Source organism: Balaenoptera physalus (assembly GCF_965194825.1).
Source record: "Balaenoptera physalus genome assembly, chromosome: 16".
NCBI classification, from domain to species: Eukaryota; Metazoa; Chordata; class Mammalia; order Artiodactyla; family Balaenopteridae; genus Balaenoptera; species Balaenoptera physalus.
This window is the reverse complement of record NC_138898.1, coordinates 70,794,861-70,822,333: the sequence shown is the minus strand read 5'-3', so window position 1 is coordinate 70,822,333 and position 27,473 is coordinate 70,794,861. Positions and strand designations below refer to the sequence as shown.

General features: G+C 43.1%; 1 protein-coding gene across 2 annotated transcripts; it reads left to right on the top strand.

The window, feature by feature from the left end:
• Positions 1-5,959: 5,959 nt before the first annotated feature.
• On the top strand, positions 5,960-25,830 carry CRYM (crystallin mu). Of its 2 annotated transcripts, XM_082431120.1 has the most exons (8): positions 5,962-6,239; positions 6,758-6,911; positions 8,804-8,866; positions 12,072-12,173; positions 19,137-19,320; positions 22,723-22,844; positions 23,566-23,650; positions 25,485-25,830. In XM_082431120.1, exons 1-8 carry the CDS (start codon positions 6,070-6,072, stop codon positions 25,547-25,549), a joined length of 945 nt encoding a protein of 314 aa, XP_082287246.1. In that variant the 5' UTR covers positions 5,962-6,069; the 3' UTR covers positions 25,550-25,830. The 2 variants fall into 2 exon arrangements, with proteins under 2 accessions (XP_082287247.1, XP_082287246.1); XM_082431121.1 differs by lacking the exon at positions 12,072-12,173 and having other exon boundaries at positions 5,960-6,239.
• The last annotated feature ends 1,643 nt before the right edge of the window (positions 25,831-27,473 follow it).

Below are 27,473 nucleotides of genomic sequence, written 5' to 3'. Positions count from 1 at the left end.
TCCGCCGCTCCGCTCCGCGCCCCGGCTGGGCCTAGCCCACCGGCCTGGCCCCGCACCTGCCGGCCACCCACTGCGCAAGCGGGCAGGCGGGCGGGAGCTCCGCTCTGCGGACACCCGCTCCCGGGCCACCTCATCAGTCATGCACTGACCGGTGAGGCCAGCCGCGGGTTGAGCGCAGGGGGCCCGCCGCCTCAGACAGCGATCCCAGGAAAGGGTGTGTCAACCACCTCCACGTGGCCACCGGGGTCTCAGCGGCTTCTGCGCCTCGCTTCACCTGGACCTGGAGGACGACGTTGCTGGAGCAACCAGGTACTTCTCCAGACCTGGCCGCTTTCTGGGGTAGCACCTCTTTACTCAGGGTGTGAGAGCTGCGAGGCAGGCGCGAGCTGTAGCAGCCCCGCTCAGCCATTGGTCGGTGTCACAGTGGCCCCGCCCCCTCCCCCTCTGGTATATAAAAGGAGCCCGAATTCGGACTGAGGTAAGGTGGATTTTTGAGACGCTAGTCTGCCGTATTCTCGGTCTGCTAGCTTTCCCATTAAAATCGTTATTCCTTGTTCCAACAACTCCTCTCCCGATTTATTGGCCTGTCGTGCGATGAGCAGAAGGAGTTTGGGCTTGGTAACAATATGACCTTGCAATTCCATTCCTAGGTTTCTAGGAATGGAAAGCATATGTCAACACAAAAACCTGTACACAGTAGCATTATTCATAATACCCAAAAAGTGGAAACAACCCGAAGGTCCATGAGAATGGATGAACAAAATGTGGTATTATCCAAAATGTAATACATGACACAACACTCATGAATCTTGAAAATATGCTAAGTGGAAGAAGCCAAACATGAAAGACCATATATTATAACGATTCTATATATAAATGTGATGGAAGAAATTTTCACATATTGAGTTATGAGGCAGTCATTCTAGCTTATACAGGATTTAACTTGAATTTTATGCTAGCTAAAACAGTCTGTTTGTAGCCTATCAAACATACATTGTACATCTGCTTTAATCATTAAAGAAAAGGGTACCTGAAGTAAAGAATGGCCTTTTTAAAAATAAACATTAAATGCCTCCCTTCCTGGGATGTCAGTGCTGCATACTTCTTCGATGATAAGACTCCCTTCCCAGGTGCCAAGGCCATACTGACTCACTGTATACATGCTGATCTTTTTTTTTTTTTTTTTTTTTGTGAAATCTTGAAGGAATGTATTCCTGACTTGTTTGGTGTTCTTTGTTCTGATGAGATATAAAACTATGCGGAAAATCATGCTTCTCTGGAGCAGTTCCTCAGAGTTATCTGAGAGACCGTCTCCCGGGCGATCATCCTCAATTTGGCTCTAATTGGCTTATTGATTATTTCCATCCACAAAAGAAATGCCCAGAATTGGCAAATCCATACAGACAGAAAGCCGATTTGTGGTTGCCAGTGGGTGGAAATAATGGGAATGAGGAATGACTGCCTATGAGTACAGGGTTTATTTTAGGGAAGATTAAAATGTTCTGGAATGAGTGGTGACAGTTTCACAGCATTGTGAATGTAATAAAAGCCACTGAATTCTAATACTTTAAAATGGTGAATTTTACCTCAATTTTTTTAAAAAAGAAAAATCCTATGGGATGGGTAAAATGATATTCCTACATAATAGCTGAGATTCAGAGGTCAACTCATTTGTCTAAAGTCAAATTAAAATTAAAGCTGACTGAACCTCCCAAAACCTTCCTTCTAATCACTGTTACAACCAAAATAAAAAATAAAAACAGTTAAAAATTAACTCTAAGTCCCTAGTGGGTTTTTGCGTGTTTGTAGGGCGTTGGGGCGGGGGGAGGGGAGGAAGCACGCTCCTGGGCTGGAAGGCGGACGGGGGGTAGGCGGAGCATCCCGATTAGGAGGGTTCAGGGAGGAGGAGGAAGGGCGAAGAGGTCCGTACACTCACGGCCGAGGCCTTGGTAACTGCCTCCGCCCTGCCGTTGAGGGGCGCCAGTCGACCCAGCGCGGTACCTCTTTCCAACGCTTTCTCCGAGCGCTCCGCCGGCGGCCCCGCGGACAGGTTTGCAGCCTCTGCCCCGCGCGGACCCCTCAAAGGCGAGGCCCGACCCCGTACAAGGCGGGCGGGAGGACCCAGCAAGCGCTGCCTCGGCCCCTTTCCCGCCCACGGACCCTGGAGCCCCTACCTTCCTGACAACCTGCCAGCTCCTGGCTCGCCCAACCCACCTGTCTCAGGTTTCCCCAGTATTTTACCACTTGCTCCTCCTGGCCCACCACACAGTCCCCCACTTCCCGAAGACAGAGACTAGGAGTGAGAGGAGTGAGACACTTGCCTTGGCATTATTAAAATAATGAAACTACTATTAGTAGTAATGACTTAATAGAAAGAATATTAATAAACTTATTAGTAATGTAGGGGCCAGTAACCAGGATGCCTTGCCTGCCTGTTTAAGGGGAAACCAACTCAATAAGCAAGATAAATACTTTAATATGACATTTAAAAATTTTTTCAAAATAAAAAACTTAAAAGTACCATGAGGTGCTATATGGGAGGCTAAAACAAAAGGAAAAATCAGTAATCCTGATCCTAGCATTATTTAAAATTTTGGTAGTTTGGTTATCATGGAATTTTTTTAGTGTTTTTTTTTTGCAATATTACATTTAAAAAATTTTTTTTTAATCTTCAGTACTGAGTATCTTGAGTTCTGAGTATGTCCCTAAATTTTGCGCTGGAAGTGAGTACTTCAGTCACTGTGCTTGGCTCACCCTAGTGACAGCCCTGCCCCACTGTCAGCTTCAGTGTGGTAGTGGCAGTAGGGAAGGGTAGGGAAGTGCAAGTGGCCACCTTCTCCCCAGAGTCTGTGGAGGCTTAGCAAGGAACTTCCAGAGGTGCAGGCACAGGGGCCTGTAAGCCCTCTAGGCGTGTCCCAGCACAAGGTCTCAGTGGAGGGCAGGGAAGGAAGAGTTACACCAGCATCCTGGTTACTGGCCCCTACATTACTAATAAGTTTATTAATATTCTTTCTACTAAGTCATTACTGCTAATAGTAGTTTCATTATTTTAATAATATAAACTAAAAAGCATCAATAATACTTATATAATACAATACTTATTAAACACCTACCAGCTAAACACTTCACAAAATGATTTCATTTATGCCTCACCACAGCTCTGGGAGGTTGGTTCTAATATTACTAATACTATCTGATTTTACAGTGCAGGAAACAGGATCAGAGTGGTTAAATCTCTTGTTTAAGGTCATCCAGCATGTACAGTGGCAGAACTAGGATTCAAATCCAAACTGGCTGACCACAGAGCCCTTACTTGGAAATCACAAAGTACAAAGTTCCTAATCCTCTACCTGGAAATGACTTGGTGGGGATTTCATCTCCAAAGCATTAGAACTCCAATAAAAACGTTAGAAACAAATTGAGATGTTAGGATATCTGCTCATACAATGTATCACATCAATGAGTTAAAAAAACAATACGATAATTTCCATGGAAGCTCCTTGTAAACTAAGCCTAGAAAGGTATTTATTTACATGTTATACAAAAGTATGCTAACTCCATAGCCCAGCCAAGTGGTGTGGCACCAGCAACCCCCTTCCCTCTGGAGCATTTGGGCCAGTGTTTGTTGTACACTGGTTAACCTGCTGTCAGTCCACACTGCAAAACAGCTTCTAACCTATATTCTAGATCATTGCTCTACAGTTGGCCACCAGACCTGTGCTGCTCCCCTGGAATTCCAACCAGCCTCCCCAGAACCACTGCTGCTACCAGCAGGCTGGGAAGGAGGAAGAAGGCTGCCCTCCCCTTTTATGATGACTTCTTTCCAGACCCTTGAGCTAAAACCAGACCACCATGTTTGGCAGCTAAAACTTTGCTGAGGACCTGGGTGATCTCACCCAAAGCCGTATGGGGAAGATGATTTGAGGTGACTCACAGACCTACTGTCTTTTGAATAATCATGCATTTGTTTTGATGCAAATTCAAAATGATTGAAATAGCATATTAAACTACAATAGCAGGCTAATTTTGCTCCTGGTGAAGCTAAAAAGAGTAGTAAAAATTTTAACACAATATATTTAAAGTAAATAATAAAAGAGATCTCAAGGAGGTATTAGAGCTTCAACAGAACCTGGCAGTTGGACTCCTAGCGTATGTGATCACCTAAGAATTCCCTTCTACCTGCCCAGGTTGTACAACTCCTGACCCTAACCAGATATTGCATATTGCATAACTTTCATTTTGGAAAGGCTCTGGATACTTGGGACCAGTTAGTTCCCTGGGTCTCCAGTCCCAACAGAATTAATTCAATCAAGACCAATATTCCCAGCGCTACTTTAGTGAGGGCCTGGGTGATGGTACGCAAAGCTTTATAAGGAACACGATTTGAGGTGATTTACAGACTAATCCTGTTCCTACAGGATTTGCTAGAAACAAATACAAAAGCTTTCTACTTGACCAGGGCTCAATTTTTAAATACACAATGGAAACAAACAAACAAAAAACTATCTGGCTTTCCTATTTCATTTCTCTTTTAGTTGGTGAGTATTTGGTTTTGCTTTTTTTTCCTCAAGAATAATGAGACACACTGCTATTTTCTTTATTCCTCTGTCATTTTTTAAACCCAATAAACGTTACATCATAATAATTATAACAACACAAATAATGAGCCGTAAACACTTCGCAATCCCAGCAGCCCTGGGCCTGCACTTCTAAGGATGGTGAACTGAAGAAACAAATTTGTGTAATTGAAATAAGCTTTTCCAACCACCACCACATCTTCTCTGTGTTTTGATGATATAAGAGGTTTTCATTTATTATGTGGCTACTCTGTGCCAAGCACTGTGCTAAGTACATTACATGCGATTTATTATTTCATTGGTACATATTTTGACACTTACTACACTGTCTTTCATTATGATGTGACCATTTCCTAAGAAGTGCCCTATGTAGCTCCCAGTGAAAATATCAGGGGAGCACAACTTATGCACTAGAGTCTCCTGACCTGTCTCCCAGGCTACACTCTTGCTCATTTGTTTCACCCTCTGCATTGGTACAAGACCCTTCTATCTAAATGTTTAATCTCTTTAACCATGTAATTCCCTTCCAAAGAATCACCATTCTTAGCTGCTTGACTTCAAGAAGCATCCCAGTTTTATGTCTTGGTGCTCCTAGATATCAGTCCCTGGTTCCGATCCAACTCTGTCTGGCAAGACACTGTTCTCAAGGAGGAGACAACATTCCTTCCACCCCTGGGTTTAACCTGGCCCGAAATGCCCTCTTCCACCCTCTCTGCCAATGTAGCCTAATGGCTAGGGGTAGAGTTCTGGAGTCTCACTTCAAGGGCAGATCCCAACTCCTCTGCTGACATGACATCTTATGCATTTGGCGATTTGTGACTAAGGGCATTATATCTTGTCCTGGGAACTTCCCCCTCTTCTAAATGTGAAGGTTAGTTCAATTAATTAGCCCAGGAGAATACTGTGCACTCGAAGCGGTCAACAGCCTGGGATCTGGGGGTGGGGATGGGGTAGGGGTGGGGGGGAGGTTGGGATAAGAGGCTCCAGATGGGGACAGAATTGAAAGGAAAATGTTTTTTAATAACCTTCTATCTCCTTTCATCTAAGAGCTCCTAAAAAGCAGGCAATAATTTAAGAAATAAGGGAGCCCATCATTGCTTGCCCCCATCTCCTCTGTCTCCTCTTTCCCAGGCAGCAAGACCTAGACAGCAAATAGTGGAGTTGGTGGGGAGGGGGGAAGGTAGGGCGCCAAACTAACATGTTTTGCAAGGAATGTGACTACAGCTAACTACAGGAATCGAGAAAGTGGACCCAAGAATACCAACTTCCAACCAGCCCGCCGCCTCAACTCCAATCTTGGGGAACCTGTGTCTGGAGGGGACCCAGCTCGCCCACCCCTGCGGATAGGGGTTGGAGGAAACCGGCTTTGCTCCGCCCCCGGATCTGGGCGGTGACCTGTAGGCGGCAGCGCGCCCTGGGCGCTCTCGCATAGGGCGCAGCGCTGGAAGCGCGGATACCCGTGAGCTCGCGGAGGTAGAAGGCCGGCGGCGACATGAGCTCTGTGCCAGCGTTCCTGAGCGCGGCAGATGTGCAGGACCACCTCCGCAGCTCCAGCCTACTCATCCCGCCTCTGGAGGCGGCTCTGGCCAACTTCTCCAGCGGCCCCGACGGAGGGGTCATGCAGCCGGTGCGCACCGTGGTGCCCGTGGCCAAGCACAGGGGGTGAGTGAGGAAGGCCGGGCCAGGGGCTGGAGAAACTGGACAGGAGGAAGAGGAGGGGTGAGAAGGGAAGCAGCGGGAGGAAGGAAGGGAGGGCTTACCTAACCACTGCTAATAACAGCTCCCACCTGATTTGTGCAACCCACGGTGTCAAGTGGGCGCTTTACAGGAATTACCTTGTTTAATTCAACACACTCCATATATAGGTAGGTATTGATGCAGCATTTACTGATGGGAAAACCGAGACTCAAAGAGGTGAAGTGAATTACCCAAGGCCACGCAGCTAGTAAGTGGCAGAACTGGGGTGATTTTTCTCATCCAGAGCCGGACTCTTGAACATACTCAGCATACTGCCAGAGGGAATGGCAGAGGGATGGGGCGGGGGGGGGGGGGGGGGAGCGGCGAGGGAGAAGACCAGTAGGGCACTGAACGAGGCAAGAGAAAGGAAGGGACATGGGGACTTGATAGGGTACCTCAGCATTGACCGGAAGGGGTTGAAGCTGCTCCCTCTCTTCTTGTAGTTTCCTGGGGGTCATGCCCGCCTACAGTGCAGCAGAGGACGCCCTGACCACCAAGTTGGTCACCTTCTATGAGGGCCACAGCACCACCTCCACTGTCCCCTCCCATCAGGCCACTGTGCTTCTCTTCCAGCCGAGCGATGGCTCCCTTCTGGCGGTGAGCAACTCCCTGCCCAGGGGTGGGTCAGGGCCCCTGTGCACAGAGCTAGGCTCAGAAGTTAGTTCTCTGTTGACCAGGGGGAGTTTTGAATGTGACCACACATGACCCTCTCTGAGGACTGGATGCCAGTGACAGTGAAGGTTATCTGTGACTGTGTATCTGATTCCAGGACTGCCTAAGGATGCGTAACCCAGCACCAGAGCCCACTGCTGCTTTGAGTGTGTGACAGTGTGGAAGTAATAATCTCGTCATTCTTGTAATGTTCTTGTCCTATAGCGGTTACTCCAAATATACAGCTTGCACAAACCCAGTAGCCAAGGAAACGTTTATTTAGTGACTCTCTGCCACGTGGAGTTGCGTTAGTTACAGATCTCTAATACCTGGTAGTTTTTTTCTAAGGGGTACACAATGACCTGTTTTAACATTTAATGGTAATATCAAAAAATAGTAGTAGTCCATATTTATTAAGCATTTTGTGTGTGTCAGGCACTGTTCTAAATACTTTGTATATGTGTTAATTCTCTTAATACTTAGAACCACTCTGTGAGGTAAGTAAATTTATTACCTCCATTTTGCAGATGAGAAAACTGAGTCATAGAGCAACTATGCCAAACTTACCAAAATTTACATAGCTAATAGTGGCATGGATGGACTTCAGACCTACTCTGTGTAAGTCCAAGGCCTATACTGTCTTAAGACTATGCTCTACTGCCTTTCTCACTGCTGCTTACTGAGCACTTATCATGTGCCAGGCAGGAGAAATTGATCTCCTTCAATTCTGACAACACTCCTCTGTGGGAGTTTTTACTACACCCTCACCTCCCCACCCACTTTCTTTTGAGGTTCCTGAGGCTCAGAGTATTAGAGTTACTTTGCTTGAGGTCACACAACTGGTTAGTGAAAGTGCTCTGTGCCCTCCAGCCTGGCTCTGAGGTCAGCCAGTTGAGTCCTCATCAGGGACAGACTCCTTAATTCTACCCAAACCACCCCTGGATCCTTAGACTCTCCTTCTCAGAATTTCTGGTTCCCCAAGGAAGCTGGCCATTTATTACTCCCCTGAAAAGAGTATTTAGCTCTTCCCAGTCTCTGCTCATCCAATGGAAATGGCATCCATACTACCTACCAACAGTGCTTCCCCAGGAAATTGGGACCACCTCAGGCTTTGGAATTAAATGACAAGGCCTGAGATTCTTCCTGAATCCGATCAGTAGCCAAGCAATTCACTTCCTTGTCCATAAAATGAGAATACTGATACTACTTGGTGAGGACCAATTGAGATGATTAATATAAACAGAGAACAGTGCAAAGGATGGTAGTTATTACTAGCCAGGTGTAATTAGAATCACCTGGGGAGCTTTTAAAAACAACGATGTCTGGGTCCCATCCCTAGTGTTCAGATTCAGTCAACCTAAGGGTCATGTCTGGGCATCTGTATCTTCACAAACCTCCCCACATGTGCAGGAGGAGTTGAGAGCCACTGAGATAGAGTTTCAGGGCCCTTGCATAGGTGTCAGGTGACTTACTCTTATTCCTGAAGTTTCTCCTTAATTTGATGTTTTGAGAATCCAAGGGCAAGTAAAGCAAATGGGCAGTTCTTGAGGGCTCGCCATATGCTAGATGTTTTCATGTATGCCAGTGCATTTAATCTTCACAAAAACCCTCTAAATGGTTGCCATTATCTTTGTTTTTACAGGTAGGAAACCGGTGCTTAAAGATTAAGATATTTTTTCAAAGTTGCATTTCTTATAAGTGGAGGAATTGGATCCAGGCAAAACATTCCCTTTATAGAATATTATGATGCTTCCTAGGGCTAACTCTTAGAGCATCTTCTCTCTGCGTAAGTGGTGGATAGCGGTGCCCCTTGTTCACTGTCTCTCCTTTCCTCCAAGGTCATGGATGGAAATGTCATAACTGCAAAGAGAACAGCTGCCGTGTCTGCCATCGCCACCAAGGTGAGATTAGTGCCTGGCTGTGCTGAGCTGGTGGGTGGGATTGAATGTCTCAAGTTTGAAGGTCTAAGGTAGAAGTGAGGAACTCATTTTGATCTTCTCTGGACATAGCTAGAACTTCATATGCCAAATATGGGATGTCAGCTGAGCAAAGTGATTCACCAAATGATTGGCTACCATTTAATGAGCCCAAGATTCCAGGTACCTCACATGTGCTATTCCTGATCTTCATACCAACCTTGCAAAGTAGATATGATTATCTGCATTTGCCAGGTATAAGGAATATGGCTCAGAGAGGTTGTGTGAGTTGATCAGGGTCACACAGCTAACAAGTGGCAGAGCAAGAATTTAAAACTTGACCTTTCTGACTCACAGGACTGCTTTCTTTCCCCTCTACCACACTGCTCCTGGCAAATCAGTGTGGTTGCCCCATAGGCCAGAGTCAGTACTGCACAAGAAGCAGAGGGGGAGATAAACAGATCCAAGCCACACAAATGTATCCATTCAGCAAGTACTGACTGAGATCCTACCACATATCAGGCACTGTTCTAAATGTCAGAGATGTGGTAGTGCATGAAACAGAGAGTTACATGCAGAGGGGAGGTGAGACAATAAATAAAATAAAAAGTAAAATACATAGTATGATTTGCTAAAAAATAATTAACCAACAGCAAACCCCTTTTGAGTTTAATGATAGGCTAGGACTTGCTTTAAAAAAATAACACGCCCACCCCCACCACCAGCTAGAAGGATGAAAATAAAGCAGAATTGAGAGTATTGGGAAGGGGTGATATTTTAAATTATCGAGGAAAGACCTCACTGAGAAGATGATATTTGAGTAAAGACCGAAAAAGAAGTGAGTGAGTGAAACAGGAAGAGGGGAGGAGCTCTCCAGGCAGAAGGAAAAGCAAGTGATAGAGGTGATGATGTTTCTAAGCAGTGCAAGGGCGTCCTACAGGAAGAACAGTATTTTTAGAGGCTAGGGTTAAGAAGACGAGGTATCTGTAGGAACAGTTAAAGGCTGGAATCTTTCACATTGAAGGTCTGGGAATGCTGGTGTATGAGGCCTAAGCATAAAGGAAATGTGGGGTCTATCAGAGGGTTGGAGGAGCAAAGACCAGGTGTTCAAATTGTGAGTGTGTTAAGGTCTTCTAAACACATGATGGGGAGGGAAGACTGTGGGGATAAATCTGGTAATTATATAGGAAGGGAGTAGACTACAGTATGCAGCTTGATGAACTGGCTTTGAAAAATTATATCCAAACCCAATTCAGATTGAAATGATCAAGGGACTCTGAGGTATGTTCCCTGGTAACTTAGGAACAGAGGGACTCTAACAATACTGCCCTACATTTGAAAAGGACTTTGATCTTTTCCAAAATAATTTCCAAACCATTGTCTTGATTTATTTTTGGATTTCTGGGAGGAAGGCAGAGCAAGTATTACTGGCCTCATTTTGTGCAGAAGGAAATGGAGTCTAGGGTTTCCTGTAGTCAGACAACCCAGGTAGCTGTGGGTCTTCTTGTCCCAGATCAGTAGTTTCCAACCCAGGCTACGCAGCAACAGCAGCATCTGGGGGATTTTTTTTTTTAATTCAGATTCCCAAAACCACTGAATTGAATCGCTGAGGGTAGGGCCTAAGAAACTAGGTTTTTTGGTTTTTTATGGTATCTGGTTGATTCTGATGATCAACCAGGTTAATTCTTCTATCATAGGTTAAAGGATACTTTACAGGATACTGCAACAATTTCTGAAGCCCACGTGTACTTCCAAGAATAGATTCATATTAACTGAGAACAGAAAAAAAAGTATAGTTAAGGAAAAATTACATAATTCTCCTTACTGGACAGGAGCATAAGATTACTAGTCTTGTGGATATTGTCATTTTGAAAACTTTTCAAATCAAGGTTCTTTGAACTATAGTTGATGGCACAAAATGGTATCTCTCCTTCTGCAGCTACAGGAGACATCATCTCTAATCACCTGCCAATATTTGAGACTCCTTTTTGCAAGTGATGAATAATTAAGAATACTTTCATTTTTAAGGTTGCACTCCAGAATCTCAATGATTAGCATTGTAAGAAAGAGCAGACACAAGGAGCTCAACTTGTATTAAATGAAACAGAGGAAAGGCAGAAGACAGTCTTATTTAATATGGATGGTTTGAGGAGCAAGTGGTGTCATTCCTCAATGCCAGTTGTTCTTAACTGAAAACAATGTGGCCAGCTGCCCCAGAGACAGCAATGTCTGGAGACAGTTTTGGTTGTCACAACTGAGGACATAGGGGGTGCTAATGGACAGAGACCAGGGATGCAGCTAAACATCCTATAATGCACAAGACAGCCCACCCACCTGCCAACAAAGAATTATCCAGCCCAAATATCAGTAGTGCTGAGGTCAAGAAACCCTGCTCTATTTCTTATAGGTAATGGTAGATATGTGCCAATTCTGTGCAAATATGACTGTCTCTGTTTTCACGGGGCTACGTACCAGTACAGGAAAATAAATTTGTAAACAAACAAGTGCTATGAAGTGGTGAAATCTATCAGGGTGGTCAGAAAGACTTTACTGGAGAGTTGATCAGAGAACCTCACTCGCAAATAAAGACACACATACACCCTTAGCAGGTGCCACAGATGCCATCTCTACATTCCTCTTTAAAGGAAGACAGAGGCTGAGTCAGGATCAACAGAGAGTAGGCACAGCAAATATAGCTGAGAACCTAAGCTCGCAAGGATTCATGGATTCCAGAAGCAACTAACAGCTCTGAGAAGTAGGTGTGGCTTATCATGCCCCTGAGATGGGGTAACACAGCAGAAAACATGTGGGCTTTGGAGAATGAAAGATATGGTTTTAGAGCCCCACTGTGCCATTTAATAGTCATAGGGCCCTGAGCAAGTTAGTTAACCTCTCTGGACCTCAATTTCTTTATCTGTAAGAGGAGGATAACAATGGGAGTATCTAGCTCATAGGGTCAATTGTCTGGACTAAATGAGATCATGAGGCTTAAGCACTGGCATATGTTAGGTACCCAATGAAGGCTCCTTCCCTCCCTCCCCACTCTGTAGAGTGGAAACGGAAGTACACAATGACATCTCCTTGATTGCCTGAGAGGTCTTGAAGTTCACCTGATTCTCAAACTGTATTTGATCTTCTCCTGGCTACTAGAGTCTCCCTTGACCTTTTCTATCTCATTTCTCTCAAATAGTTTTTGAAACCCCCCAGCAGTGAAGTGTTGTGTATCCTTGGAGCTGGCGTCCAGGCTTATAGCCATTATGAGGTCTTCACAGAGCAGTTCTCCTTTAAGGAGGTAGGTCCAGGGAGGGTTGTGGAGGAAGCTGGGAGGAAGCAGCAGTGACCTTTCTCTGTACTCCTTTGTTACAGTGTGGGTTATGCTGAAATTGTCAGCTTGCGAGTCCTACCATCTAGACCATTCTTTTTTTTTTTTTAATAAATTTATTTATTTATTTATTTATGTCTGTGTTGGGTCTTTGTTGTGGTGCACGGGCTTCTCATTGTGGTGGCTTCTCTTGTTGCAGAGCACAGGCTCTGGGTGCGCGGGCTTCAGCAGTTGTGGCGCACAGGCTTAGTTGCTCCGTGGTATGTGGGATCTTCCCAGACCAGGGATCGAACCCGTGTCCCCTGCATTGGCAGGCGGATTCTTAACCACTGCACCACCAGGGAAGTCCCTAGACCATTCTTTTAATGACTTGCCCAGAAGTCCCACTGGACATGAAGCGTTGGGGGAAAGGCCTGAATCACCTCCTCCAGTTTCTCGGTTTGCAGGGTATGCCGAAGGGCGCAGAGCCTACTCGGTTACTTAAAGGATTGTGTCATATCCATTTCGTACATTCAGGTGTTCTTTTGGCCCCTTTCTATTGTTTCTCTTAGGAGAATCTGGGGTCCTTAGGTATTCAGGTTTAGGGATCCAGGAACTGGGAATGAGGCCTAGAGAGCAGGAGGCCACAGCATGCCCCTTCTGCAGCTTAGATGTTAGTCCACTTTTCCCCATTCTGGCTGGCTCACACTTCCTATTATTTTTGATACATTTGATGCTACTTTTAGTTTATTTTTTTCTATGTGTGTGAGAGGGGTGGGGCAGATTTAAAGTATGATTTCTTATGATAAAAATAATACCTCTGCTTTGAGAAACGAAGACTGTAATGAAGAAAACAAAAGAAAAATTCCCTTTTATCTGTTTTCAGAGACAAGTAGTTAACATTTCCAATCTCTCTCGTTTGCTTTTTGTAACATAGTTGTATGATTTTTCTCTGCTTTTTTTATTAAAGTATAATTGACATACGATATCTTATTAATTTCAGGTGTATATCATAGTGATTTGATATTTATATACATTTCAAAATGGTCACCATGATAAGTCTAGTTACCATCTGTCACCATACAAAGTTATTACAATATTATTGACTATATTCTCCATGCTGCACATTATATCCCCATGACTTAATTATTTTGAAACTGGAAGTCTGTACATCTTAATCCCCTTCACCTATTTTACCCATTCCCCAACCCTCCCCCCTCTGGAAGTCACCACAAGTGGTTTATTTATTTATTTATTTAACATCTTTATTGGGGTATATTTATTTTTTTAACATCTTTATTGGAGGCTATTTATTTATTTATTTTACAATGTTGTGTTAGTTCTGCTGTATAACACAGTGAATCAGCTATACGTATACATATATCCCCATATCCCCTCCCTCTTGCCCCTCCTTCTCACCCTCCCTATCCCACCCCTCTAGGTGGTCACAAAGCACCGAGCTGATCTCCCTGTGCTATGCAGGTGCTTCCCACTAGCTATCTCTTTTACATTTGGTAGTGTATATATGTCAATGTTGCTCTTTCACTTTGTCCCAGCTTACCCTTCCCCCTCCCTGTGTCCTCAAGTCCATTCTCTACGTCTGTGTCTTTATTCCTGTCCTGCCCCTAGGTTCTTCAGAACCTGTTTTATTTTAAATTCCATATATATGCGTTAGCATAAAGTATTTGTTTTTCTCTTTTTGACTTACTTCACTCTGTATGACAGACTCTAGGTCCATCCACCTCACTACAAATAACTCAATTTCATTTCTCTTTATTGCCAAGTAATATTCCATTGTATATATGTACAACATCTTCTTTATCCATTCATCTGTTGATGGACACTGAGGTTGCTTCCATGTCCTGGCTATTGTAAATTAATAGCCAGGACACAGTGCTGCAATGAACATTGTGGTACATGACTCTTTTTGAATTATGGTTTTCTCAGGGTATGTGCCCAGTAGTGGGATTGCTGGGTCATATGGTAGCTCTATTTTGAGTTTTTTAAGGAACCTCCATACTGTTTTCCATAGTGGCTTATCAATTTACATTCCCACCAGGGAAGAGGGTTCCCTTTTCTCCACACCCTCTCCAGCATTTGTTGTTTGTGGACTTTTTGATGATGGCCATTCTGACCGGTGTGAGGTGATACCTCATGGTACTTTTGATTTACATTTCTCTAATAATTAGCGATGTTGAGCATCTTTTCATGTGCTTTTTGGCCATCTGTATGTCTTCCTGGGGAAATGTCTATTTCGATCTTCTGCCCATTTTTTAATTGGGTTGTTTGTGTTTTTGATATTGAGCTGCATGAGCTGCTTGTATATTTTGGAGATTAATCCCATGCTGGTCACTTCGTTTGCAAATATTTTCTCCCATTCTGTGGGTTGTCTTTTCGTTTTGTTTATGGTTTACTTTCATGTGCAAAAGCTTTTAAGTTTAATTAGGTACCATTTGTTTATTTTTGTTTTTATTTTCATTACTCTAGGAAGTGGATCCAAAAGTTATTGCTGTGATTTATATCAAAAAGTTTTCTGCCTATGTTTTCCTCTAAGAGTTTTATAGTATCTGGTCTTAAATTTAGGTCTTTATCCATTTTGAGTTTATTTTTGTGTATGGTGCTAGAGAATGTTCTAATTTCATTTTTTTACATGCAGCTGCCCAGTTTTCCCAGCACCACTTATTGAAGAGACTGTCTTTTCTCCATTGTATATTCTTGCCTCCTTTGTCAGAGATTAATTGACCATAGGTCTGTGCATTTATTTCTGGGCTGTCTATCCTGTTACATTGATCTATGTGTCTGTTTTTGTGCCAATACCATGGTATTTTGATTACTGTAGCTTTGTAGTATAGTCAGAAGTCAGGGAGCCAGCACTGTTTTTCTTTCTCAGGATTGCTTTGGCTATTCAGGGTCTTTGGTGTTTCCATACAAATTAAAAAATTTTTTGTTCTAGTTCTGTGAAAAATGCCATTGGTAATTTGTAGATTACCTTGGGTAGTATAGTCATTTTGACAATATTGATTCTTCCAATCCAAGAACATGGTAATCTTTCCATCTGTTTGTGTCATCTTCGATTTCTTTCATCAGTGTCATAGTTTTTGGAGTACAGGTCTTTTACCTCTTTAGGTAGGTTTATTCCTACGTATTTTATTCTTTCTGTTGCAATGGTGAATGGGATTGTTTCCTTAATTTCTCTTTCTGATCTTTAGTTGTTAGTGTATAGAAATGCAACAGCTTTCTGTGTGTTAATTTTGTATCCTGCAACTTTACCAAATTCATTGATGAGCTCTAGTAGTTTTCTTGTAGCATCTTTAGAATTTTCTATGTATAGTATCCTGTCATCTGCAAATAGTGACAGTTTTACTTCTTCTTTTCCAATTTGGATTCCTTTTATTTCTTTTTCTTCTCTGATTGCTGTGTCTAGGACTTCCAAAACTATGTTGAATAAAGGTGGTGAGAGTGGACACCTTTGTCTTGTTCCTGTTCTTAGAGGAAATGCTTTCAGCTTTTCACTGTTGAGTATGATGTTAGCTGTGGTTTGTCATATATGGCCTTTATTATGTTGAGGTATGGTCCCTCTATGCTCACTTTCTGGAGAGTTTTTATCATAAATTGGTGTTGAATTTTGTCAAAAGATTTTTCTGCATGTATTGAGATGATCATATGATTTTCACTCTTCAATTTGTTAATGTGGTGTATCACACTGATTGATTTGCAAATATTGAAAATCCTTGCATCCCAGGAATGAATCCCACTTGATCATGGTGTATGACCCTTAATGTATTGGTGGATTCAGTTTGCTAGTATTTTGTTGAGGATTTTTGTATCTATGTTCATCAGTGATATTGGCCTGTAATTTTCTTTTTTTGTGGTATTTTTGTCTGGTTTTGATATCGGGGTGATGGTAGCCTCATAGAATAAGTTTGTTAGTGTTCCTTCCTCTGCAATTCTTTGGAATATTTTCAGAGGGATAGGTGTTAACTCTTCTCTAAATGTTTGATAGAATTTGCCTGTGAAGCCATAAGGTTCTGGACTTTTTGTTTGTTGGGATTTTTTAATCACAGTTTCAATTTCAGGGCTTGTGGTTGGTCTGTTCATATTTTCTGTTTCTTCCAGATTCAGTTTTGGGAAATTTGTCCACTTCTCCTAGGTTGTCCATTTTACTGGCATATAGTTGCTTGTAGCAGTCTCTTATGATCCTTTGTATTTCTGTGGTGTCTGTTGTAACTTCTCATTTTTCATTTCTAATTTTATTGCTTTGAGCCCTCTCCCTTTTTTTCTTGATGAATCTGGCTAAAGGTTTATGAATTTTGTTTATCTTTTCAAAGAACCAGCTTTTAGTTTCATTGATATTTTCTATTGTTTTCTTCTACTCTATTTCATTTATTGCTGCTCTGATCTTTACGATTTCTTTCCTTTCACTAACTTTGGATTTTATTTGGTCTTTTTTCTTCGGTTGCTTTAGGTGTAAGGTTAGGTTGTTTATTTGAGATTTTTCTTGTTTCTTGAGGTAAGATTGTATTGCTATAAACTTCCCTCTTAGAACTGCTTTTGCTGCATCCCATAGGTTTTGGATCATAGTGTTTTTGTTTTTATTTGTCTCTAGGTATTTTTTGACTTCCTGTTTGATTTCATTAGTGATCCAGTGTTTGTTAGTAGCATATTGTTTAGCCTCCACGTGTTTATGTTTTTTACAGTTCTTTTCCTTGTTGGTTTCTAATCTCATAGCATTGTGGTAGGAAAAAATGCCTGAAATGATTTTAATTTCTTAAATTTACCTAGGCTTGCTTTGTTGCTCAGCATGTGATCTGTCCTTGAGAATGTTCCATGTGCACTTGAGAAGAATGTGTATTCTGCTGCTTTCAGGTGGAATGCTCTATAGATATAAATTAAGTGCGTCTGGTCTAATGTGTCATTTAAGGCTTGTGTTTCCTTATTGATTTTCTGTCTGGATGATCTGTCCATTGATGTAAGTGGAGTGTTAAAGTCCCCCACTATTATTGTGTTACTGTCGATTTCCCCTTTTATGGCTGTTAGCGTTTGCCTTATGTATTGAGGTGCTCCTATGTTGGGTGCATATATATTTACAATTGTTATATCTTCTTCTTGGATTGATCCCTTGATCATTGTGTAGTGTCCTTCTTTGTCTCTTGTAACGGACTTTATTTTAAAGTCTATTTTGTTTGATATGAGTATTGCTACTCCAGCTTTCTTTTGATTTCCGTTTGCATGGAATATATTTTTCTATCCCCTCACTTTTGGCCAAATTCTCTGGGGGCTCCTTCTTCCGATGCCAGACCCCCAGACTGGGCAGCCTGACATGGGGCTTAGAACTCTCACTCCTGTGGGAGAATCTCTGCAGTACAATTATTTTGCAGTTTTGGATCACCCACCCAGCGGGTATGGGATTTGATTGTATCGTGAATGCACCCCTCCTACCTTCTTGCTATGGCTTCCTGTTTGTCTTTGGAAGTAGAATATGTTTTTTGGTAGGTTCCAGTCTTTTTTGTTGTTGGTTGTTCAGCAGTTAGTTGTGATTTTGGTGTTTTCATGACAGCAGGTGAGCTCAGGTCCTTCTACTCTGCCATCTTGTCCTGCAATTCTCAGGGTAGTTCTAGTCCTAGTTTTTTGAGGAACATCCATACTGTTTTCCATAGTGACTACACCAATTTCCATTCCCACCAACAGTGAACTCAATTTCCCTTTTCTCCACATCTTGCCAACACTTGTTATTGTATTCTGATAGTCGTCATGCTGAGGGAAATGGAGGTGATATCTTATTGTGGTTTTGATTTGCATTTCCCTATGTTCCAATGATGTTGAGCATCTTTTCATGTGTCTGTTGCCCATTTGTATGTCTTCTTTGGAAAAATATTTATTCAGGTCCTCTGCCCATTTTTAAATTAGGTTGCTTATTTTTTAATATTAAATTTTATAATTTCTTTGTATATTTTGAATATTAACCTCTTAAAGTTTTAATCATGTTAGATATACACAGTTGTATATACTGTATTTTCACTGAATGTTGTAACACCATCACTTTTCCAGATTACTTAATTTTTGTATAGTATTTCATATTTTTCTATCAAGAAAGGTGGTATAGTTACCATTCTCTTATAAATGGGCATATTGTATTGTTTTTCACCTTAGTTAATGAACTTACTCAGACGTAACATTTATTTCCATATTTATTATATTTCCTTATGAGAGATTCTTTAGGCCTTATTTTCAGTTGAAGGCTGACAGCTGCCACCACAGACATCAAAATCTGTTAAGCAAGCTAGCAAGTCCCCACCTCCTGGTGATGCCAATGACCCACCCTCTCCCCCCCAGTGCTTCCCAGGAATCTCATTGTAGCTATTACTCTTGGCCTTCTACTCTGCTGCACCATTCACTCTTGAAACCCTTCCAAATTTTAATTCCCTTCATATCCTTCAGAGGTCAAGCTATTCCAAGCACAGCCCTGCACATCCTGTTTGTGAATCTCATACCTGTTATGACTCCTTTACAGACTCCCAAACATAAAATGTGAGTTTGATACTGACTTTGCCTGTTATCATTTGCATTTTACAGACATGAAAACTTAGGCTGAATGAAGTTAAATATACTTCAGAAACAGTAAGTGACAGAGCAAGGATTGATTCTAAGCCTGTCTAGCTCCAGAACTTGCTCTGCTAATCATTAAGCTATATAGTAGCTATTAAGCTACTGAGGCTGTGTATCCCAAGCTAGAAGTGAAAAACCTCCCCCCTTCTTGAAAGGGGAATGGGATAGAGAAAGGTCATTTTCAAATATCTGGCCCAGACAAATGTACATTCACCATACAGAATGATTTAAGTAACTACAGTCCTAACCCCAGAGTGGTTCAACTTTTCCTTGCACCCCTGGGCTTAATGAAACATAAACAGCCAAATAATCATGGCACCAATGTCCCTCTTGTTACCCCCAATGAAGGTGAGGATATGGAACCGCACCAAAGAAAATGCAGAGAAGTTTGCGAACACAGTGCAAGGAGATGTACGGGTCTGTTCATCGGTTCAGGAGGCTGTGACAGGGGCAGATGTGATCATCACAGTCACCATGGCAACAGAGCCCATTTTGTTTGGTGAATGGGTGAAGCCCGGGGCTCACATCAATGGTAAGCAGAGTGGCTCCATGAGCCTTGGGTGGTCAGACTCTCCCTTGGCTGGACCAAGGGGGCTGCATATGCAGAGCTGTTTTACTCATGCAAAATGCTTGAGCTTTTTAATGGCCTCAGAAACATTTGAGTCCTGAAAAAAACGATACTCACTCCAAAATATGAAACAAAACTCACAAACCTGAAACTAATAAATTTAATTAAAGTTTTATAAAGTGTATCATTATAGCAAATGATCAATTATAGCTCAGTTCTTAAGTGTCATGAAATTTAAATTACAAAAGCCAAGTGACTCACTTGTTCTTTAACAACACTTGGAATTACAAAAACAAATTTTTAAAAATTACAACACAAAAGACATTTAATGTGACATGTGGATGCTTTTTAATATGTGGGATAGGATGGTTGGGACTCTAAACATAAGAGTTCCCGGGGCCTCTGAAGATCCTCAAATGGCCCTGGGGGTTATAACAAGATCTGGTCTATATTGAATACTTACTATTGCAGGTGCTGTTCTAAATTCTTTGTATGTACTATATCACTGAATCCTCACAACAACCATATGAAGTAGGAGCTATTATTATCATGACCCCCATTTTACAGGTAGGTAAACCAAGGCATGGAAAGATTAAGAAACTTGCCCAAAGTCAGAGGTTCTTAGAGGCAAAGCTGGGATTTGAACTGAGGTAATACACCCTCAGAGCCCAAGATCTTAAATGATACCCTATGTTATCTTTCAATAAGAAGACTGGATTCTGATGAGCAAGCAATTGAAGACTCAAGAATTTAAACATGGTATCAGTGCCCCATGTTTTAGTGACAAGCACATAGTGTGAACTCAAAATCTAAAATGTCTGCACACACGTGCAAGGGCCAAGAATCATGATTATGTGTTCATTCACAAATATGTATTGAATCCCTACCATGTGTCAGGCACTGTTCTAGATACTGAGGATGCCACAGTAAACCAGCAATCAAGATCACTGCTTTCCCGCTGCTTGCATTCCAGAGAAGGGAGGTAGACAACAAACAAGTAAACAAATAGATGAGTTAGATAGTTCCAGCTGAAGATAAGTTCTATAAAGGAAACAAAATGTGGTATGATTGAGGAATGGGCCATAGCAAATTGAAGGTCTCAGCCTGTGTGGGACTGGTATTATGAATGTGGGTCCAGGGGGTAGGTCTTACTGTTCATAAAGCCAGACTCGAACAGTAAGACCATTTCTGGAAGGACTTAGGGAATCAAGAGAAACCAGTTCTTGGTGAAATGGACAAGAGCTGAATCTTCAGCAAGACTGACTTAATATTTTTTCAGCTTTTCCTTTTTTTTTTTCCAGCTTAAAACAGCACATATTTATTATCTCAGTTTCTGTGGTTAGGAGTCTGGGCATGGGTTAGCTAAGTCCTCTGCTCACACAAGGATGAAATCAAGGTGTTGTTCAGGCGGCAATCTCATCCAGAGCCCAGAGTCTTCTTCCCAGCCCACATGGTCATGGCAGGTTCCTTGTGCTGTAGGACAAAAGTGCCCTTTTCCTTGGGGCTGCTCTCAGCTCCTAGAGGCTGTCCACATTCCTTTTCATGTGGACGCTCCACCTTCAAAGCCAACAACAGAGACTCTCCCTCATGTTGGATCCCTCTCACACTTTGAGTCTCTCTCCAGGAAGGGCTGACTTGATTTTGAGTCAAGCCATCTCGTATCTTTCCCTAGCCTAAAGACGAAATTGGTTTATGTATTCACAGAGGCATTAAATATACTTAAGAAAAGTATGTTATAAGTGCAGTCAACAGGGAAACACCAACAACAGATTTTACTTACTTTACAGCTTGGCTAAAGATACGCCCAATTCCAGCCTCCCCTGCATGTCCCTCATCCTATCTCCGCAGCCCAACAGCCAGCGTCTGACCCTCACCCATTCTCGTCCCACTGTAGGAAGGCCAAGGCCCAGCCTGAGTCAAGCCCCTCCCTTTGCTACCCGGACCATCCCCATCAGCCTGAGTGGCCTTACGCAGCCCTTCGAGAATTCACCCTGCTCCAGATTGGGGGGAACAAGTGCAATCAGAAGAGGTGGCTTGAGAAGCTAGGGTTTTTCCCACCAGCTTATGATTTATTTATGAGCTTCATTAGTTGGTGCTTCTGTTCTATAGAACTTCTCACACAAACAGCCTTCAAGATGGACATTTTTACATCACTCTCTTTGAAAATTAGAGTGAGGGAGAACAGCAGGAGAGGGAACAAGTGGAAAAAACTGGATGGCAGTGAGAGGAGGCTTGTAAATGCTGCCTTATATTTGTATAAAGCTTTATAGCAGTTTCCAAAGACTGGCTGGCATGGGCTGGATCCAGCCAGCAGATGTGTTTTTTTCAGACCATAGAGTGTTCTGAAAATCAAGAACTAACACATGCAAATAGATTTCCTGATTCTCTTTTAAAAAAGGAGCAGGGGTAGGGGAGGCCTTCTAACAGTGGCCCTGCATTCTCACATGGCAACAATTAGCTTGAGCTGAACAATAACTGTCCTCTTTAGAAGGGTCTGCTTTCTTCTCTGTACCTCAGTCTCCACCATTTCCAATCCACTTCCTCTGACCAGTTCTGCTCATTTTCATTACCTTCCTGGCCCTGCAGGCATTTGGTTGCAGTCTCTGCGTATATCTATGTCCCAGTGCCAGGAGTCATGACTCCTTGGATTCATCATTATGGTTCTGGGCTCTGCAGAGGATATGAAACCTTGGTGCCAGGGTGCAGCCAGTTTCCTCTTTATTGGGGCTTCTCTCTGACCCTAACACTGGGCTCTTTTCTCGTGAATTAAGAGAGAAGTGGTTGGGGGTGAGGAATGGGAATGATTGAAGAGCAAGCAGACAGACAGAAGATAGAGGAGTGTGGGGTCTGAATAAGCTCCAAGTGATGTCTCTGTTTTAGGGGTTTTGTAAGGAAGTCTCTGTTCCTGATAAGTGGGAGAAGCATGAAAGGCACGTACTGTCTCAGAGCTATAGATGCACTTATTAGATACGTAACCTTGGCATGTCCCACTTCTTTGAGCCTCAGTTTGTGCACTTTTTAAATGGGAATCAGATGTGAAGTGTGCTTGTGAGGACTATAAATAGTATGTGTGAAACATCCCACGGAAAGTAGGCACACAGTAAATGAATGCTAAGTTGCCTCGAAATCTTTTTTTAGTAATGAGAATGGATATGAAATGGAAAGGAAAAAATGCCCGGGTATCATTCTTATTAGTGAATTCAGTCTTGTTGACTGGGAGGGAGTTGGCCTGGGGAAATGAGGCATTCCACATCTGTTCCCATGTGTCTTCTGTCACCTCCTTTTCCCCACCCCTTTCATTCTCTGGAGTGTTTGGTATCCCTTGTGACCATTTCTAGGCTCAGGGTCTGTTTTGCTGTCTCTTAGCCATCGGCGCCAGCAGACCTGACTGGAGAGAGCTGGATGATGAGCTCATGACACAGGCTGTGCTGTATGTGGATTCCCAGGAGGCCGCCCTGAAAGAGTCTGGAGATGTCCTCTTGTCAGGGGTGAGCCTCCTTTCTGGTGGGCTGTTGCCTGGCTGGCCTCACCTGGATCCCAGGGTTTCATTAACACCCCCTTCTGTCTGGCCTGCTTCAAACCTCGGTAACCCTGACCTCTTTGTGGGATGACAACTCCCAAACATCTCTCAACCTTTTCTAATCCCCGTCCAGAATAATGTGGCCATTATGTGGTGACGTGTTTTCCTGTCCCCTTTGCCTGAAGAGAGCAGCTTGATGGACTTTTCTGTTGGACTGGGCTGTCCTATAAAGCAGTAGGATTGGAAGATAGGAGACTGTTACAGCCCGGAAACCTTCCCAGTGTGGCCAACAAATTAGGACTAAGGTTGGCCACTTTCTGGCCTTTTTTTTTTTTTGTAATCAGGGCATAGAAGCAAGAAGGGGGCTGCCAAAATGAGTGTTCAGATAAGAACAGGCCTATTTCCTCACTGACAGTGTCCTGGCAGGACATTCCCCTGGCTACAGATTTGTATCTCTGCAATCACAGTATCACAGAGGCAGATGGTACCCGCCCACCCACCCCCACCCCCACCCCCCAGAAAAAAGGTTTAAGGGGGAGGCATCCTTCCTGACATCATCTAGTTTACAAAAGGTGTTTTTATCTAGTTTATCCCTTATCCAGTTCAGGGACACCCTGTCCTGGCTTCAGAAGCTGGCCCTGAGCAGACATTAGCCCCATGGCCTGGGTCAGTGTGTGTTCATTTGACAGGCCAAGATCTTCGCTGAGCTGGGAGAAGTGGTAAAGGGAGTGAAACCAGCCCACTGTGAGAAGACTACGGTGTTCAAGTCTTTGGGTAAGAGCCATTGCTCCCAAGGCACAACCTTAACCAGAGCACAAGGTAGGTTTACCCACTGGTGGGAAGAGGAATGAGTCAGCAGGCTCCACAGCTGAAGCATTGTGAAGTCTATCACTCAGGTCAATTATTTACGTCGGCATAGTGGTGAAGCCCATGAACTCTGGAACTGGGCAATCTGGGTTGGATTCCCTTCTCTGCCACTCCCTGGACACGCGTCCTTGGGCAGGTGGCCTCACCTCTCTGAGCCACAGTTTTCTCACCACCTGTTCCCTGGAGTTTTTGTGAGAATTAAGTGAGATGTGTGTACAAAACAATGTGCACATAGCAAGTGTCAGCATTAAGACAATGACACTCGGAAGAAGATATCCTTCAGAGGAGGGAGGGCAGGAGAAAAAGATGTTTAAAAACAGGGAGCTTAAGAGAAATAGCAGGGAGCCCCAACCTGACAGAGACCCAGACAGGAAGTACAGCCTGAGACCTTTTTTTCCCCTCCTTCCCTACCTTTCTGCTTGCTGATTTAAGAAGGTCTTCAGTGGGGAGCCCCATTACTACCTGAGTTAGCACAGGCAGAAGCCCAACAAAGAAGGGGCTCCCAGTGGCTGGTTTGCCCCTCAGCCCTGCTCTCCCACCCCACCAGATTTAAGGAAATGGACACCCATGGTAACAAAGCTAATATTCAGCTCCTACACCTAAAATATTGAAATACTCTCAAAATGGTTGGTAAATATTTGCTGCCCTGAGCCCCTCGGCCTCACCAGACCTTACATACTTTTTAATGATTAAGCAACCAAAGCTTTAATGCCTGGCAGAGTATTAAGAGTACCCTGACCACCCAGCACCCATGCCAATCAGTCAGTATCCATGCCTTGCCATCTGTTAAATATTTATTTTAAATCTCCCATGCATAGAAAGACAGGCAAACACAGTATAAGCTTTATCTAGAGCCTGGTTCAAAGACATCACACTGATCTAGTTGGGTCTGAAAGTCTCATTGTTCCTAGCAGATCAGAGGTCAGCCGGCTCCCTTCAGGAGACACAGCACTGCATAGCCCTGCTCTATACTTCTGAGCAATTTTTAGTTTCTCACTTCTGGGGACTGGTTTATCGGCACATCTGTTCATCTAGCAGGTGCATATTAAATACCTGCTATGTATCAAGCTCCATACTGGGTGCAGTGGTAGCTACAAAAATTAATAAAAACCGGCCCCTGGCCTTTAAGAACATATGCCCATTCAAGGTTAAGGTATGTGCCCAAAACTATAAGACAAAGGGGACATTGCTGAAGGATTCAGGGTTTGGACTAGATCAGGGGTTCCAACAAACTGCAGACCACGGGCTAAACCCAACCTACCACCTGTTTTTGTACAGCCCACAGGTGAAATGGTTTGTACATTTTCAAATGATTGGGGAAACAATTAAGAATATTTCGTGACGTGAAAATTTAAGAAATTCAAACTAGAGTGTCCATAAAGAAACTTTTCTTGGAGAACAGTCAAGCTTATCTGTTTCCCTGTTGTCTATGGCTGCCGTTGCACTCCAATGGCAGAGTTGAGTAATTGGCCTGCAAAGCCTGAAATATTTACCATCTGGCCCTTTACAGAAAGTTTTCTGACCCCTGAACTCACCTCTGAAGGATACGTAAAATTTCTTTGGTGGGCATTGCTTGCCTTGTTCTGCCCTTTGCCAATACTTCAAGCCTGAACTCACCTCTGGGCGTCAGTCCTTGTTATCCTGATGGACACTGTATCAGGGGACTGCCAGTTCTGGGACCTGGGCTGTTTGAGGAAAAGTTGCTCTGACAAAAGGTGAACCAGATTTCTGTCCATTCCAGGAATGGCGGTGGAAGACATGGTTGCAGCCAAACTTGTGTACGATTCCTGGTCATCTGGTAAATAAAACGAAGGAACTTTGTGTTGAATGGATGCTACAGCTCAAGGGGTATTAAACTAGTTGTCTCATAATCTCTAGATTAAATGAGGGAGCCCAGTACCCAGTGATCTATAGTTTTGTGCTTATCCTGTCTTAGCTTAAATAATGAGATCCCCTTTTGTGTTTGTAGTTAGAAAGCAAAACTAAGTGGCCATTCTCTGCTATGCCAGATTATACTAGCACTCCCTTTCCCCTGTATTTCACTGCCTTTTGTAATTCCTTGAAATAAAGCTTTTTCCAATTCTGCAGTTCTTGCTTTGGTAACTTCTATCCCTCACAGCAAGGAAAGTGAGGGGATCAAGGGCTCCCATTCACTCCCTGCAGGAGCTCTGATGGCTATAGTTAAATTTTTTCTATTTTATTAATTGAGATACAATTTACATATCATAAAATCCACCAGTTTAAAGTATATAATTCAATGTTTTTTAGTATATTCACAGGGTTGTGCAACCATCACCACTGTCTAATTTCACAGCATTTTCATCACTCCAAAAAGAAACCTAGTAGCCATTAGCAGTCATTCCCCATTCCCCCTTCTTCTCAGCCCCTGGCAACCACTAATCTACTTTCTATTGTTATGGATTTGCCTTTTCTGGACATTCGTATAAATGGAATCATATATTATGTAGCCTTTTGTTTCTGGCTTCTTATAATTGAAATTTCAAGGAACAGCAGAGCTTCTCTATTGGTCAGAACTCCTTCAGTCACAATCGGTAGAGACCACAACTCAAACTACCTTAAGTTGAATGAATGAGTGAAGAATGGAATTCATTGGCTCTTATGATTAAGAAGTACACAGGTAACTGGTTTCAACTATAGCTGTATGTATCCAGGGGGTCCAAGTGTCATCAGGACCCAGTCTTGCTCTCTCTGTTCCTTGGCTCTGTTTTCTTCGGTGTTGGCTGCATTATCAAGTAAGCTCTCCCCTGGTAGTGGCAGGATGGGTGCCAGCAGCTCTTGAATCATAGTCTGTCCTCTTCAGCAACCTTGGCAGAAATAGACATTCTCTTCCTTAACAGTTAAAAGTCTCAGAATGGAGACACACCGGACCATCTAGGGCCTATGCCCATATCCATAACATAGTGGCTAAAGGAAATGGAATATGCTCTTTGGCCAGGTCAGGCCCATATGCTTATCCCTGAACCACTGCATCATCCAGGGGGATCTAATTCCCCTATTATCCAGGCCTGGGTCACATGACCCCCCTTGAAGTCAGCAGTGCAATCAGCCCATCTGACCACATCAGCTAACAAAAGGAAAGGGGTCTCTTACCAAAAAGGGGGAGGACTGTATATTGGGTAGGCAAAATCTACAGGTGTGCACTACAGTATCAGTGTTGAAGGGCCATTAGGAATTATCCAGTTCAACCTCTTCAACTTACAGGTGGGAAAACTGAGGTGCAGCAATGCTTTCCTCAGGTCCCCTGGGTCACTAGCAGAGCTGTGTTGTCCGTGTCCTGTCAAAGACCCATTCAAATACTCCCTCTCCAATCCCTAGGCTGGTTGTAAGTCAGCAGCAAAGAGAAGCATATTATTTTGCTTTGTTTTCTTACCCAAATTCCTCCTGGCAGGTCCTCTTCATGCTGTAGGTAGCTTACCCAAAAGTTTACCGTGTTTGCCAGACTGTCTAGCCTTTGTGCTAGAACAAAATACCCACGTGATCTGCTCTGCACACCTCAAGTAACTATGGAGTCTTTCTGGGGATCTTAATGGTCACAACTCTAAGGATGTGTAGAGAAGGGTGTGTGACGATGAGATTATCAAAAGCACCTTAATTTATTCATAGATTTCTTCTTTCATTCATAAGAGTCCCTACAATAACTCATGCTAGGCTGCTAACAGAAAAGAAATAGTCCTCACACCAAAGAGCACAGATGACTCTCTCCAACTAT